Source organism: Argiope bruennichi, chromosome 8, assembly GCF_947563725.1.
Source record: "Argiope bruennichi chromosome 8, qqArgBrue1.1, whole genome shotgun sequence".
Taxonomy (NCBI): domain Eukaryota; kingdom Metazoa; phylum Arthropoda; class Arachnida; order Araneae; family Araneidae; genus Argiope; species Argiope bruennichi.
The window spans coordinates 4,124,296-4,139,042 of NC_079158.1; the positions used below are offsets into that span (position 1 = coordinate 4,124,296).

The 14,747-nt window shown below is 30.2% G+C and overlaps 1 protein-coding gene across 2 annotated transcripts in view; it reads right to left on the bottom strand.

The window, feature by feature from the left end:
• Positions 1-7,072: 7,072 nt before the first annotated feature.
• LOC129981117 (F-box/LRR-repeat protein 5-like) overlaps positions 7,073-14,747 on the bottom strand; it is a 51,352-nt gene continuing 43,677 nt past the window's right edge. For both annotated transcript variants that reach the window (XM_056091797.1, XM_056091796.1), the window contains one exon: positions 7,073-7,754. In XM_056091797.1, coding sequence (XP_055947772.1) covers positions 7,523-7,754 — 232 coding nt within the window. In that variant the 3' untranslated portion in view covers positions 7,073-7,522. The remainder of the gene's footprint in view (positions 7,755-14,747) is intronic.

Genomic DNA, 14,747 nt, shown 5'->3' on the forward strand with positions numbered 1-14,747 from the left:
TAATGAAGTTTTAAATGATAAAGAGACGACCTTTCTATCAAGTCATATCTATGATTGTGAATACAAAAACGCAGTGAGGGAGATAAATAAAATTTGGCGTAAATCAAAAGCGCATTTATTGTCAAAATTTGGATCAAATTTTTTGGCGATTGTCTGTCTACCAGTCTATATATCTCTATTGCTATGAATGCAATAATTTGCATACAGTTCTTACTTCAAAGACGAAGAACCGTATCAAATTCTAAATCCAAGTACGATCTAAAAGAAAAAAAAAAACTCTTTTTAAAGTGGTAAATATATATTTGATAACTTTTATTATTGTGTTTATTATTACATTAAACCTTTTTATTATTATAATTGGCAACTTTACTTTACTTTTTGTACAACTTTACTTTACTTTTGTTACTTTTGACAACTTGGGAAAAGTAATAGCTTTTTTGTCTTCTAAACAAATTTATTTAAGAAAATAGAATCGGAACGGTTGAGTCATTGACAATTCTCTGTCATTTCACAATACTTGTCAGTTACTGTGACTGACTTTGTACTTTTAGTGCAGACACATCAGTAACTGCGAACTGCCAATATAATTTTCATTCAAGCTGCTTTAATCCTTTTTGACTGACAATATATATTTTTAAAAATTATATTCTCTAATTCAATTTTCATCTAGAGATTTCAAGCATTAATGCATCAATACATTGTGCTATAATGCTTTGCTGAAAGAGAAATGATTCACTGCCTAGTGATGATCTGATAGACAATCACGTAATTGTTTTATAATTTTTCTACTCAAATAATAGCAATCGGTATTCCAATCCCAACATTTGGAAAGAAATTCAGTGTTCATTTAAAAATAAATACTCTTAAATTTTGAAATATATATAAAAAAAAAAGTGTGTGTGTTGGCGCTCTACAGACCAGACCGTTTGACCTACAGCTATCAGATTTGCCTTCGAGGTCGGGAATACCTTGGAGATATACCTTGGAGGCCAGGAATGTGCACCTCAGAGCTATTTTTTAAAAATTTTTAATTAGAATTTTAATTAATTAAAATTTGAATGAAACTTCGGCATTTCTTCGGGATAACTTTCGAAACTATTATCGTACATACACGGTTTTTACATCAAGTTCAAAGATCAAAAAATTATATTTTTAATGATATCAATGTTTTTACCAAGAAAATAAATTTCTTTTTTTAATGATTTTTTAAAAAATAATTTAAATATATTTTTCAATAATTTATTTCACACAAAATAAAAATGATATTAAAGCTGCACGAGCACGTTGCACATCAACGGAAAAAAATTAACTTTTATCAACGCTTTGCTATCAAATTGGAAAAAACTCAAATTAAAAAATAAGTTAGTTATCATTGCAAATTAAATATATAAAAATGTAATTTTCCACACATGTCTGTATGAAATGAAATAAACATGAAACATGATATTTTTTGAAAATTAAATGCAAGGATGTCTTTTACAATACCTATATTACTAATTAAATGAAAGTTTTATTTAAGATAAATATGGTTTAATATGTAAAAGATATCTTCTCTAATCGGAGCAGTGCAACTAATAAATAGAAAGTATGATATTTTCTATAAAATAAATGCAAGGAAACGTTTTCTGCGATCTTTTACAATACCTATATTACTAACTCAATGAAACAGTTTTATTTAAGATAAATATGGTTTAATATGTAAAAGATATCTTCTCTAATCAGAGCAGAGCAGCTAATAAATAGGAAGTATGATATTTTCTATAAAATAAATGCAAGGAAACGTTTTCTGCGATCTTTTACAATACCTATATTACTAACTCAATGAAACAGTTTTATTTAAGATAAATATGGTTTAATATGTAAAAGATATCTTCTCTAATCGGAGCAGTGCAACTAATAAATAGGAAGTATGTTATTTTCTATAAAATAAATGCAAGGAAACGTTTTCTGCGATCTTTTACAATACCTATATTAAGATACCTATATTATTAAAGATTAAAAAAAATTCAAACATGTCCCTTTTTGAACACTGCTGCGCTTTAATTTAACATAAAAATACATTATTCTTCTTATTTCTTGAAAATTTCTTTCTTATTTTAATGCACTGATTTTTTTTTTTTTTTGAATCAGGGAAATCTGTATTGAAAAATCCTCTAAGTTATTAAACAAACTATGAAAAATATTATATAGTAAACATAAAATATTAATGCAGAATAATTCTACTGTCTGTTCTTATATTTTAATTAAAAAAATCTTTAGTTTCATTAAGAAACTTTTTACAATAGTTCAAGTTTAAATATTTCTGTTTTTTCAAATTAAAATTCACATTTTGGTGAGATGATAGAAAATTAGACAGATGCCTTGCATAATGATCGGAATGATGAAGGGTTTTTAAAACAGCATTTTATGTATTTATCAAATTTTAAAATTCCTTGCAGACTTAGTCATTAAGAAGGAACTAGATAGCATATTTAATTGAAAATTTTAGCAGTCATTCATTTTGGCAAGCCAGATGGTTGCCAAAGGCAGCTAGTTTGGAATTAAAAAAAAATCTTTTGTTGTTTTGCAGTCGTAATCATTTTCTTATAAACATTTTATTGCGACTCTTTGAAGATTGTTTCCTCGGAAAAGTTTTCATTAGGATGGAGCGAAAGAATTATTTTTCTGACGAATGAGTATCTTAGTGATGATGCTTTGCTCACGCCGAAGTATTCCTCCAACGCTGCGATCTTCCATTACTCACCATATTCTTGAGCCGGCTGCAAGAATTATGCTCAAAATTTCATAGAAAAGTAATAAAGATTTTCATAATCTTTCAATATTTCCTCTTAATATTAATTAAATTCAATAACTCTAAACTTTGGTCAAGGGAGGTAAAGTTGCTGGGGAAGAGATGGAACGAGTTGAGCAAGAACGGAAACCTGTACTTATTCGCCTCATCTATAAGCAACAATGATACCATGAGATATCACATACTATCATTGCCAATGATAAAAAGAAGTATAATATGAAGGGATTATTCAATAAAACCAAGTAATTTATACTCTGTGCATCGTAAAAATGAGGGGACAAAATTTATCCTTCGAAATTTCTATTTATAACGAACTACTTGCTTAAAAGTAAAAAAAAAAAAAAAAAGTTGGGGTGCAGTTAGGACTCTTTATTGAAAATGGCAACAAAAAACAAGGAAGTATCCTTCTGAACACTATCATTTCCTTCGCTTCATCCTTCTAAAGTTTTTATTTTCATCTTTTTTTGTTGTTGTTGTTTATAAACAACTTGAGCCAACTGAGTATAGCATTATAATTAAAACGAGGTGAGAATTATCCAGGTACGCAGCACATAAAATTTCAACCTTCTCATAACAAAAATCCATCCACATCACTCATTTAAACCGTTGATTTCCAGAAGATTATTTCTTGAATTGACAAACAATCATACTTTCGGCTGGGTGTCAAGACTCGCTTTCGAAAAAGAAAATTAGCAAAAAAAAAAAGCTAAATTTTAGAAAGTCATGAGTGTATCTGTTTTCTTGCCTACGATGTAATTCTGGCAATGAAATTGCTTCGACTTCAGAAATTATAATTCAAGCTTCAACTGACGAAGAAAGTTCCGGACAAAAACTACACAACTTTGCAATGAAACTATAGAAGCTGTGAAAATCTTTGAAGAACCATTTGTTTACACAAATATGATTGATTCAGAAAATAACGACGAAAATGACAATAACAAATGGAATCGAGTGCTTATAAATGATTCAGGTTTGTGACCAAGCATTATAACCGATTAGTTTAAAATGTTTTGTGTCAAAAACAGATCTCTGCAACACAAAGGAGAATGCTGAAGGTTGATCATTTTCTACTAATTACTTCTTTTAAAAAAAAAATACTAAACAGTGAATTTCAGCTTCGCAGCTGGTTAATTTATTTAAAAACACCAGACTCGTTTTTTTTTTCTGTGCATTATTTTCTAGAGGAAATGAAAAATCTACACCATTTAATAAATGGAGAAAGTTATCAACTGTAACTCAAGGTCATCAAAATGGAAGTCCCGAAGAATTTGACTCTATGCTCCAAACAGTGACATGAAACCATAATCCGATATCCGAAACCATGTTTATATATAAACATGTGGCCTGACGGGTCCGTCCTGTAGAACGATTTCCTTCAAAGTTTGATGGAAAATTAGTTATTTCGGATTTTGTGGCACAAGAGCCATATCTGGCTATGGTGTGCCAAACATATAGTTGAAATTTGATGGAAAGTTTTCATCGATTGAGTCTGAGATTTATCATATGTCTACAATTTGTAGAAAAAGATCCATATCAAATTCCATTGATTAAGTTTGTGATTTACTCGAGATATCGTGCTTGGTACGAACACACAGTCTATCCATTGGCTCGATTTTTCAAGATCTACTAAGTAGGGTGTCAGCTCTTTGGATGCCTTTTTATTTTCTAGATATTGTGCTCCAACAGACAGGCTTTCCTCATACGAATTTCTTCAGAAATTTGATGAAGCTATTTTCATATACATCCAAATATTAACTGTCTAGCCTTGTTATTCTGATATGCCGACAGACAGACAGCCCCCCCCCCTTTCTTTGAGAAAATTCATGAATGTATTTTGGAGTTCTTTACATTTATACGGAAGCGAATGTCTAAACGTTGGTGAGATGATTGACTCTGAGGAATGGAACAATTGGTCGTCGTCTTGTTTAGCATTTCATTTTCATATTTTTATAATTAAAATAGCTTTCAAGAATAATTCTATTATTATGCATTTTCTATTCTATAAATGAAATACATAATTATTTGAATTCTATCAGAATGAAAATCATTAAAATGTTCATAACAGAAACTTTTAACTTTCTTTTATAAAAAAAATTATTTTACAAATCAATTTTTATCCTAAAATATGCTCGGAAAACAAATCGCTTTTAATTAAAATTTTATTAATTTAATATAAAAACGGTAAGACTATTATTCCATATACAACAGAGGAAAAAATATTAGTTCAATTTGAAGTTTCTTAAATTTATTTGTATTGAACTGTTATTTAATTATGCTGTTACCAATGTTTATTAAAACAAATTGAATAGCATTTAAAAAGCTGAAATTTTAATCTTTTGTCTATTGAATTTTTCTGAATTCCTTTTGTCCCAATTTTTATTCTAAGAATGTTCAATTAGTGTATCTTTTAATTTTGAAAGAAACTTGAAACGCATTAAAATTCAATGAGTTACAATAAATATTAAAAACTCTTCAGTTTTGAAGATCTGAAGCGTTATTCTTTTAAAATATGTAAAGTTATTGCATGTTAAGGATTACATTATTCATATTAGAACATATTCGTGAATTTTAAGAATTATTACAGTCTTATGTTTCTTTCATGAACAATAATCTACTCTTTGAAAAAAGGTTTAGGAACTTATTCTTCTTCTCTATTTTGGCAATACACTGCATACTTTTATAAAAATAATATATTTATAAAAGATATCAATAAAGTTCATAAAAAAGCACAAAGAATGCTGGACATTTTCGATGAATTCCCATATAATTATACTAAGCATTTTAAACGTTTTCTAAAAAGTGGAAGATAATTAACAAAAAGATCAATTCGATCGGAGCACCGCAAGATATATCGAAAGATCGAATTATCGGCCATCTGGAAAGTGACGTACCGAGCTGGAAGTATCCGAGGAACTTGGAATCGCCCAGAATGTCATCTCCAGGCTTTGTCAACGACTCCAAGATGATGGTAATGCGAATAGACGTTATAGCACAGGTCGCCCTCGAGTTACAACACCGAAGGAGGACCGGTATTTGACAGTTGCTGCCAAAAGAAACAAGACACAGCACAGCATCAGACCTGTCTCGTCAGCTCCCTTCAGCCACTGGTACGACAGTTTAAAGGCAGGCCGTGTACAGACGCTTAGGATCGATTGGTTTATATGCTCGCAGGCCTGTCAGATGTGTTCCACTTACTGCAACTCACTGTCGCCTGTGGTTAGCCTGGAGTAGAGAGCATGAATTATGGACACCGCAACAGTGGGCTTGTGTGATGTTTTACGACGAGTCCAGGTTTAGCTTGCAGTCTGATTCTCGCTGGACTTTCATATGGAGAGTGCCGGGTACCCGTTACCACCAAGAGAACATCATTGAACGACACCGTTAGGCGGTGCAGGATTGTTTGGAGAGGAATTATTCTGGGTTCCAGAATTGACCTGAATGCTCAAATTGGAACCATGACAGGCCAAATCTATCGGGACGTCATTCTGCAACAACATGTACACTTTTTTCGAGGCGCCATAGGCGCAGAATTCGTGTCTATGGATGACAATGTCCGTCCTCATCGTGCAAATATCGTAAAAGAATGCCTTCGATAGGAGGATATCACCCGTATGGACTGGCCGGCATTCTCACCTGACTTGAATCCAGTACAGCATGTGTGGGATATGCTTGGCCGACGAGTTGCATCCCGTCAACAACTTCCTACATGTTTACCGGAACTTCGGAGAGCATTGCTTGATGAGTGGTGTAATGTTCCCCAAGAACAAATCGATAATTTGACACTCAGCATGCCTAGGCGTTGTACGGACTGTATTGCATCGTCTGGGAGATATAATATGTATTAACCATCATACCAATCATGTAATATTAGTTTTTATAAATAGATATGTTTTGGGTAATTTGCTCCAGCGAGAGAAAAAAAAAAAAAAAAACGCAATTTTTATTAATGATATCAAACATATAGCATCTTTTTTGCTCTTTACCTTTTGTTTAATAAGTAGGCTTTACAAATAAGTCACATTTGTTTTGCTTCTAACTCTCTGTTTTCCTGAACTTGCATTATCCTTCATTTATGGACATGAGTGCACTACAGTGAAATAATATTATTCAGATATATGATTTGATCTTGTGAGACATGCAATGAATTCCAAAATTTTTTTATGTATACATGTAAGGCAGCATTAACTGGCCCCATTCCTTGAAATTTGAATATTTTTTTAGTACAAAACAGACAGTATGAATGAAATTTATTTAAAATTAAATATGGAAAAAAAAAGCAGCTTGAAAATTATTAATTTTATTCAGGCTAAAACAAAACAACAATAAAAAAAATTCTATCTATCAATATATTCTTTGGATTCACAAAAAAACATTTGTAAATGTTCATTACTTAATGCACAATATGCCAGCTACCAAATATAATACACAATTTTTATGATATTCAACAACAGCACATTACAAAACAATTTTCTGCTAAATCAACTGTATTGAAATGTGCACCACATTCTTCAAATACGATCGATCTTCTGCCAATTTCACACAATTTGGCAGCTGCCATGCAAACAGTAAATTGTTTTTTCGCACCAAATGCCGTCAAAAGAATTCTCCAGATCAACAGATAATTCTGGAGAAAGCAGAAAGAACATGTGGGTATTCCTCAGAGTGAAGGTTTTTAAAAAAATTGCAATTTTCGCCAGATGAAGTAATTTACAAAGCGAATAAAACCCCTTGCTACAGCAGCACTCGGCGACAGCAAGCACGAAAGCCATTTTCCAAATTCTGACACCCATTGGCCGAATCTGGGTAAGGTCCGTCCAATATCTGATCACAGTAAAAAATATTTTCTGGTTTCAGGTGAGTCAGGGACTCTATCATGGAGCACAGTTCCGGTCCGCTAAGTAACCAGCAACCAGAGATGTCAAGGAACTGCAGTTTGTCGAGAACACCAGCATCAAAAAGACACCTGAAAGAAAATTTCAAAAAAGATCACATAAATGCTTGAATTCAATTTAACTAAGGCAAATTTTGTAATAAAATGTAGATTCATAAATGGTATGTCGATACTCATTCGCAGAGCAGTTTTCAAAAATCAAGGATCTCATTTACATGTACTTTAACATACGGAAAGTAAGAGGAAGATGCTACCAGATCTAAACAAGTTGATACGTACTACACAAGAGCAACAAATCATTCAGAATCTCTTCTGAAATTCTCATGCCATTAAGAGTGACTGATGAACAGTTCCGGAAGTGCAAATGCACTATTTCATTACAAAAACTTACTTACTTTAGTCCTCTCTATCTACTTTTAATCTCTTAGTAACCCATGCTTGGGTGGCATTGCCCATTATAAAATTCGGATACTCAGGTATCGATAAGCAGTTTCGATTTTAGATAATAAGGAATCATCGAAATTCACTGCATATGTTTGATTTAAATTTTGAATAAGCTATCTATATTTCAGATCTAATATTCAGGAGTCACTTTAGAAGAGGAATCATGACACAGGGATTTAAGTTTATGCCTACTTAAGTATATTTCTTTCATAATCTTTTTTTTTATTCTAATATTTCCTGCAAATTGATTTTCTCAAAATGCTTGTAAAAAAGTATATGACTGAAAAGGAAATAGAAGAATTAATTAATAACTGATAAAATGGTAAAGATATTAACGATTTTTAAAAGATGATTCTTGTGACTTGTGCTACTACAACACAGTGTTTAACACTTGAATTTTTCTGAAGTCCTCGATGAGATTTTGATCATAGAACATCTATGATCGAAGTCTAACCCTCAGCATTCAATTTATTAAAAAAGATGAAACTGTAATTATCAATATGGTTCAAGAATTAGACATTTCATCAGGTCAAATTATAATCCTTCTTGGTCCTCCCAAATTTGTCGGAATGAAATTCACAGAATATTCATCTTCGAACTCAATTTCCAAAACAAGGCACAGCCCACTTCGTACCCCAAACTTCTCTTTCAAGGAACTCTCAACGCAGAATTTCAAGATTATTTTATTATCGACATTGATGAATCTAAATCGTAATTTTTAGCTTCTATCACATGTCTATTAAACACATAATTCTTTGGTTATCAAACTTTCTTTGGCTATCGAATTCTTTGAGAACGATAATTCCATCTTCAGAGCCGACGTTTTAGAAATGTGTGAAACCATTGATGTATTCATAATTGCAGAAAAAAAAAATCCATTGTTTTTAACAGACAGTTTTTCTATCATTGAAACAATGATAGAAACAATGTATTTTATCAAATGTATATCAAATTTATGATGTATTATATCAACAATGTATTTATCAAATCCCAAAGAATTATTCATGGAATAGCTAAAAAAAATTAATTAGAACATATCTCAATAAGAAAACAATAATGGTTTGGATTCCAAGTCATTGAAATGACCTGGAGTTGGGGTTTGATAATGGAATGAAAAGGCAGATTATATTGCAAAATCGGTCACAGGTTAAACCCATACTTTGAGTGGATTTCGGTTGAAGAAATAATTATTTATTATCAAAAAAATCTCACTCCAAAATTTGCACCAAATTTATCAAAATATTAAATACCAAGAAACAACAGAAGATCTTCCTTCCAGTTTGGGTATATTTGTATTTAATAATATTTACTTTTATTTTATTTTGTGCATTGACTCAATGTATTTTGTTATTATTCTTACAGTGTATTATTGTATCTGAAAACCAGTTTTATTTCTGACACCACTGAGTTTGTCCCTTTGTGAATGGCAGCATAACTGTAGTTTGAATTCAATATCAATGGATCTACTGTGCTGCAGTTATATTTTTCTGTTATTTTATTTACGTACCGTTCTTGTCTTAAAAGTGAAAATAACTGTTGTGTGTGGAAGAACTCATCTTTTAATCCCAACGACTATTTATCAACACAATTAAAGTTAAATTTGTACCAAATTTATCAAAATAGAAAATACAAAGAAACACTAGACCTTTCTTCCATTCTATCCCTTACCATATGACTTAAAAATAGAAAAGATATAATAACAACATATCTATACAGAGAGGATGACCATCAACCCAGCTCTACTGAATAGATCTAAACTTTATAAAAACTCTTATTATCTCTCCTTTAACTCCTCCCCCCCACCAACAAAAAGTGACATTGAACATATTCTTGTGCGTTCTTTCAACTCATAGAACAAACCTTTGGAACAAGCTCACTTTTAATCACTAAGAAATTTCATCTCTTTAAGTACTGCTCCAAAAAAGGCCGTTTTTTATAAGTGCTAAAATTTTCTATCTATTAACTGTGACTCTGGCATTAGAGGATGGCAGCATTTGCTGCTAAAAATCTCAATTTATCCATTTCAATAATAATTTCCTCGATGATAGAAATCTATTCTGCATCATGTCCGCATGCTTTTCATTGATCAGCATATGCTCTGATGAAGTAGAATCTACCTTCGTTCTCATCTTCTAGTTGTTTTTTCGGTACTCATAGTGTGTCCTATGACACAAAATCATCATCTCTTGAGTTGAATCAGTTAATTATTCCAGAAAATTGAAGTAATTTTTGAGTTCGATTTAAGAACATTTTATTCATTCCTCACACTAGTTTTTCTTCAATTTTGTTCTCATACTGAATTGTAATTCCCATGCTGTAATCGCCATCATGGTTAGATTTAATTGTTAAAATCAAATTAAATATTCAAATATAGAAGACAAAAACTATTTTAATATGGATATGGATGAACTGCTTAAAAGAAATGTAGAAAGCAAAAGGAATGTTGTAATGACATACATTAAAACAAAATTATTATAATTAAAAATACAAAACAAAAAGTTCATTGTTTCTTATAATATATGATGTAGAAGATATTTGAATATATCAACATATAATTCTACACTGCTATCTCCTTGCTTATATATGGTCATATCAGAAAAGAGATCAGAAATCAATAATCCCATTTGAATCTACACAAAGTTTGCTTGTTGATAGATTTCATAAATATATGAGCAATACTGTCTTTCAATAATGAAAACAATGTTGCTCATGTATGAAGGCAAAAGTCAAGGTGTCCTTTATAACAAGTGCTGCAAGAAGATATATCTCAAGTCAATGTGCTGCTCCTTTTCCCAATTTCCTGGTTTTGAGCAATGCATATCATTCCTTGATTAGGCTTATCAATGGAAGTGGTCATATGTAGCTCAATCAACAGATTTCTAACCCACAATTTGACCATCAATTTAGTCAACATCAGGGAAAATCTTTAATTTTTCTCCCATCTTCTTGAAAGTAAGTCCTAGGACTTCTGTTGCTTTTAGGTTCCTGAATGTGTGTTTCATACCTCACCAATGTCCATCTGAAAGGTATTCTTTGAATTAGATATGTTGCTGGATACAATAGATCTGATCATGTACCATAAGCTAAGTAAAGCAGACTGCCTCTTTCTATTCTTTGGGAATCACAATCAGGAAAACGACATAATTTTCCATTCTAAATGTGTTTGTTTTGTCTTTGGCATAGGATGATTAATCAAAAGTTAACGATCCACCCCCACCCCCCAATTCACATGGACAATATATGTTTTGCTTCATCTAAATTTTTAATCTCAACACATTCCATTATTTTGTTTTTGAAGTCTTCAATCTTCGGCTTCATATTTTCGAGGATCAGCAAGTCATCAAAATATATTCCAGCAACAAGCTGTCTTTCTTGATCATAATTAAATTGAGCATTTGAGTCAAAGCAGTCTCAGAAACTCATCTAACCATCTGCTCTATTCAAGTCCAACATAAACTTTTTCTTAAATGATAAACTAGATGCTGCTTTCCTTTTTCAGTACTACTTTCTGGTTGAGTTATATATATATCTTTGCTTAGAGTGCCATTGAGGTATGCTGCAAAAACATCCATCTAGTACCACTCATAAACTATTTTAACAGTAGGCAAGAGCAGAATTTATATAGATTTGATTTTGGTAATAGAAGACCACTGACACATCAAGCACACTCATACCAAAGGAATGATGAGATTAAAAAAAAAAAAAAAAAAGCTCTCTCTAAACATCATCGCTATAGTTGATTTTTACTTACACTTTTATTTCATTATATATGTCTTTTTAAATATTCAAACAAGTAATTTAATTTTTTAATTGCTCGAATTTTGTTTGCTTGAATTAATTTGTTTAGTTTTGTCCCATATTTTAATATTTATAATTTTTTAAGGACCTAGTTGGCATATCATAAATCTTTTTATTATGCCAAATTTTTAACCAGTTTCAAAGTCAAATTATTTTAATTCGCATTTCTTTTTAGATTTTCATTCTAACTACAAATTTGGGCCCTGTTTTAAGGTCTATGTTATTCAAAAAAAAAAAAAAAAAAATCCTGTTAGCAGTAACAAATATATACTGTAATATTTTTATTCTTTCCTATTATATTTAATCACATGATTTATCTACTATTTTAAGATCTAAAATTGAATAAATTCATTACTTGATGTTAGAGCTAATGCTTCAGATTCCAGTGTACTTTGAGATATATCAGTTATTCATTCCTCTATTTACATTTTACTTTCTGAAATGTCTATGAAAAAACAATTTTATGATGATTAAATTATGAAACATATTCAATATATTCATTCTGTTATAATACTTCCCAATACATATTTCATCTTGACAAACATGCAGTTGAATTTTATTTTCCTTCAGCTTTTGCATTAATTTTTTGAAGCAATGAATGAGTTATAATGAGCGAATTCACAAAAATAAGGAAGCATAAATCTCATCAAATGATGCAGGCGTGTATGCCGATTAAAAAAATAAATCAATCTGAAATTCAATTCTTTTATTAAAGAATTCATGAGAATGACAACCACATGAATATTCAATGATATGAAGCATAAACCATATTTTTGAATGCAAGGTCAGTCTGAGTGGAGTGGGAACAATGCATCCCTGCACTGCTAACACATTTTCAACACAAATATTTCTTCACCTTTTTTTGTGAATTCAAATATGAGCACATTTGAATATTATCAAGAAATGTGTGCCTTTCTGACAAAAACTAATCTATGAGAAGATAGTGTACTTTGAATCTCAATATACTTGCAGATAACTAGCATCAACTACATAGATAAAAGTAAAAACAATTTCTTTAATTATACTTATGTTTGAATAGTCAACTGCATGTTGTATGTTTTGATCATGAGTTGTAAATATATGCTTACTTAAAAGGAAAGAAACTGGTAAAAAATGTTGTCTTCTTTTCTCTATGATGAATTTGGTTGAATATATTTCACTGTTATTTACTATAATCATGTTATTATAAAAGGGAAAGTAAGTTATACAGTATTGCTTTTAGACAACCTTGCAGCATAATTAGCAGATAAAGAAATGCAAGAAAGTATGTGTTCTTTTCATAAACAAAAGGGAATTTTTTCCCCATCTTTTTTAAAAATTGTTTTATGAAAAACAATCTGTTTCTTAAATTTTATGCATCCAAGATGTAGCAAGAACTAAATCTTTTGCACAAATGTTTCTGATTTTTCTTCACATCTAGTATGACTGTGTTTGAAACCAAATGTGAACAAAAGAATCATAAATATTCATCATTGTTCAAAAAAGAGTATATCCCCCCCTTATAAATATTGGAAAATTGAAATAGGCAATTTTGTTTGTAAGCAATGATTTTCTAACCATAATCAAAAGTATCATAATTTCTTTTAAGAAAAGCATCTAAACTTATTACAAACATGAGGCATCAATGAAGTAATTTTATATAATTTGAATAATATTCACAAGCTATCTAAACTGTTCTGAAAATCATGTTCACCTAATCAATGGCAAAATTGAAGGGGAAAAAAAAAAAAAATATTATTTGAGATCTAGCAATAGTTAAGAAAAATCTAACTTCTCAGCCATTTTATTTACTGAACCTGTGTCAGCAAAAAAATAAAATTATAATGATATTATCATTAAATTTGCTAAAAACCATGTAAGAAAATAAAACAAAAAACTTAATTTAGTTAGTCATATACCAAATTATAATTTATAAAGCAATTATTTTTGTTCATTATGCTTTTTTTTTAAATTTATTTATCCCTCTGAGAGATTTAAATCTTAAATTAATAAAAGCATTTTAATTATTTGTATCATTTATGTATATCTTAAATCCTTGTCATATCAAATCATGCAATACAATAAAAGGTGAAATACAATTAATTAATATTTTGTAATGCAAAATTCTTTTCAAAACCATACAAGTCAACTTTGCTCTAAGTCATGGGCCTGAAATGAAAAAACATTTCTACCAGTTCATGCAAATGTGAAATGAGATATTTTCACATTTTTGATGGAATATGTATGTCTCTACAAAGTTGATTGTTATTACTTTCACCTGTTGTTAGCTATAAAAAATTAAACTTGCTAATTAATCTATCCCAAAATCTAACAATCATGAAGTCCAAGAACTTGCAAATGCTAAACGTTTACTCTTAGACATATCAAGCTTGGATATATTTTGAAATTTTATTGACCTATTGAATTTTATGGTTGAATTTGGCTCTGTGCAAACATTTAGATTAATTGCTTTATTAGATGCTTTATTCAAAAAGAGTAATTCACTTTTGCATGAATCTCAGATTTCATTTTAAATTAATATTATTTTAATCTTATCAAACAAAAAGAAGTAAAAGAGGTAAAATTTTAAATAAATGCAATCCACATAAAATAGTTTAACAATAAGAAAAGCCAATACTCCATTCAGAAAATAGAATATGATATTAAATGGCAAGAGATATGGTTGGTTTTAAAATGAGGGGGGGATGATAAAATTTTGTTAACATTTAAATTAAAAAAAAAAAAATAGAATCTACTTCTAGTGAATTTTATGTAAACAATTTAGTGTTTATCTGAAATAATTTTTTCAATCTTTAACAAATATCTCTAGCTCAAGTTCCTGTT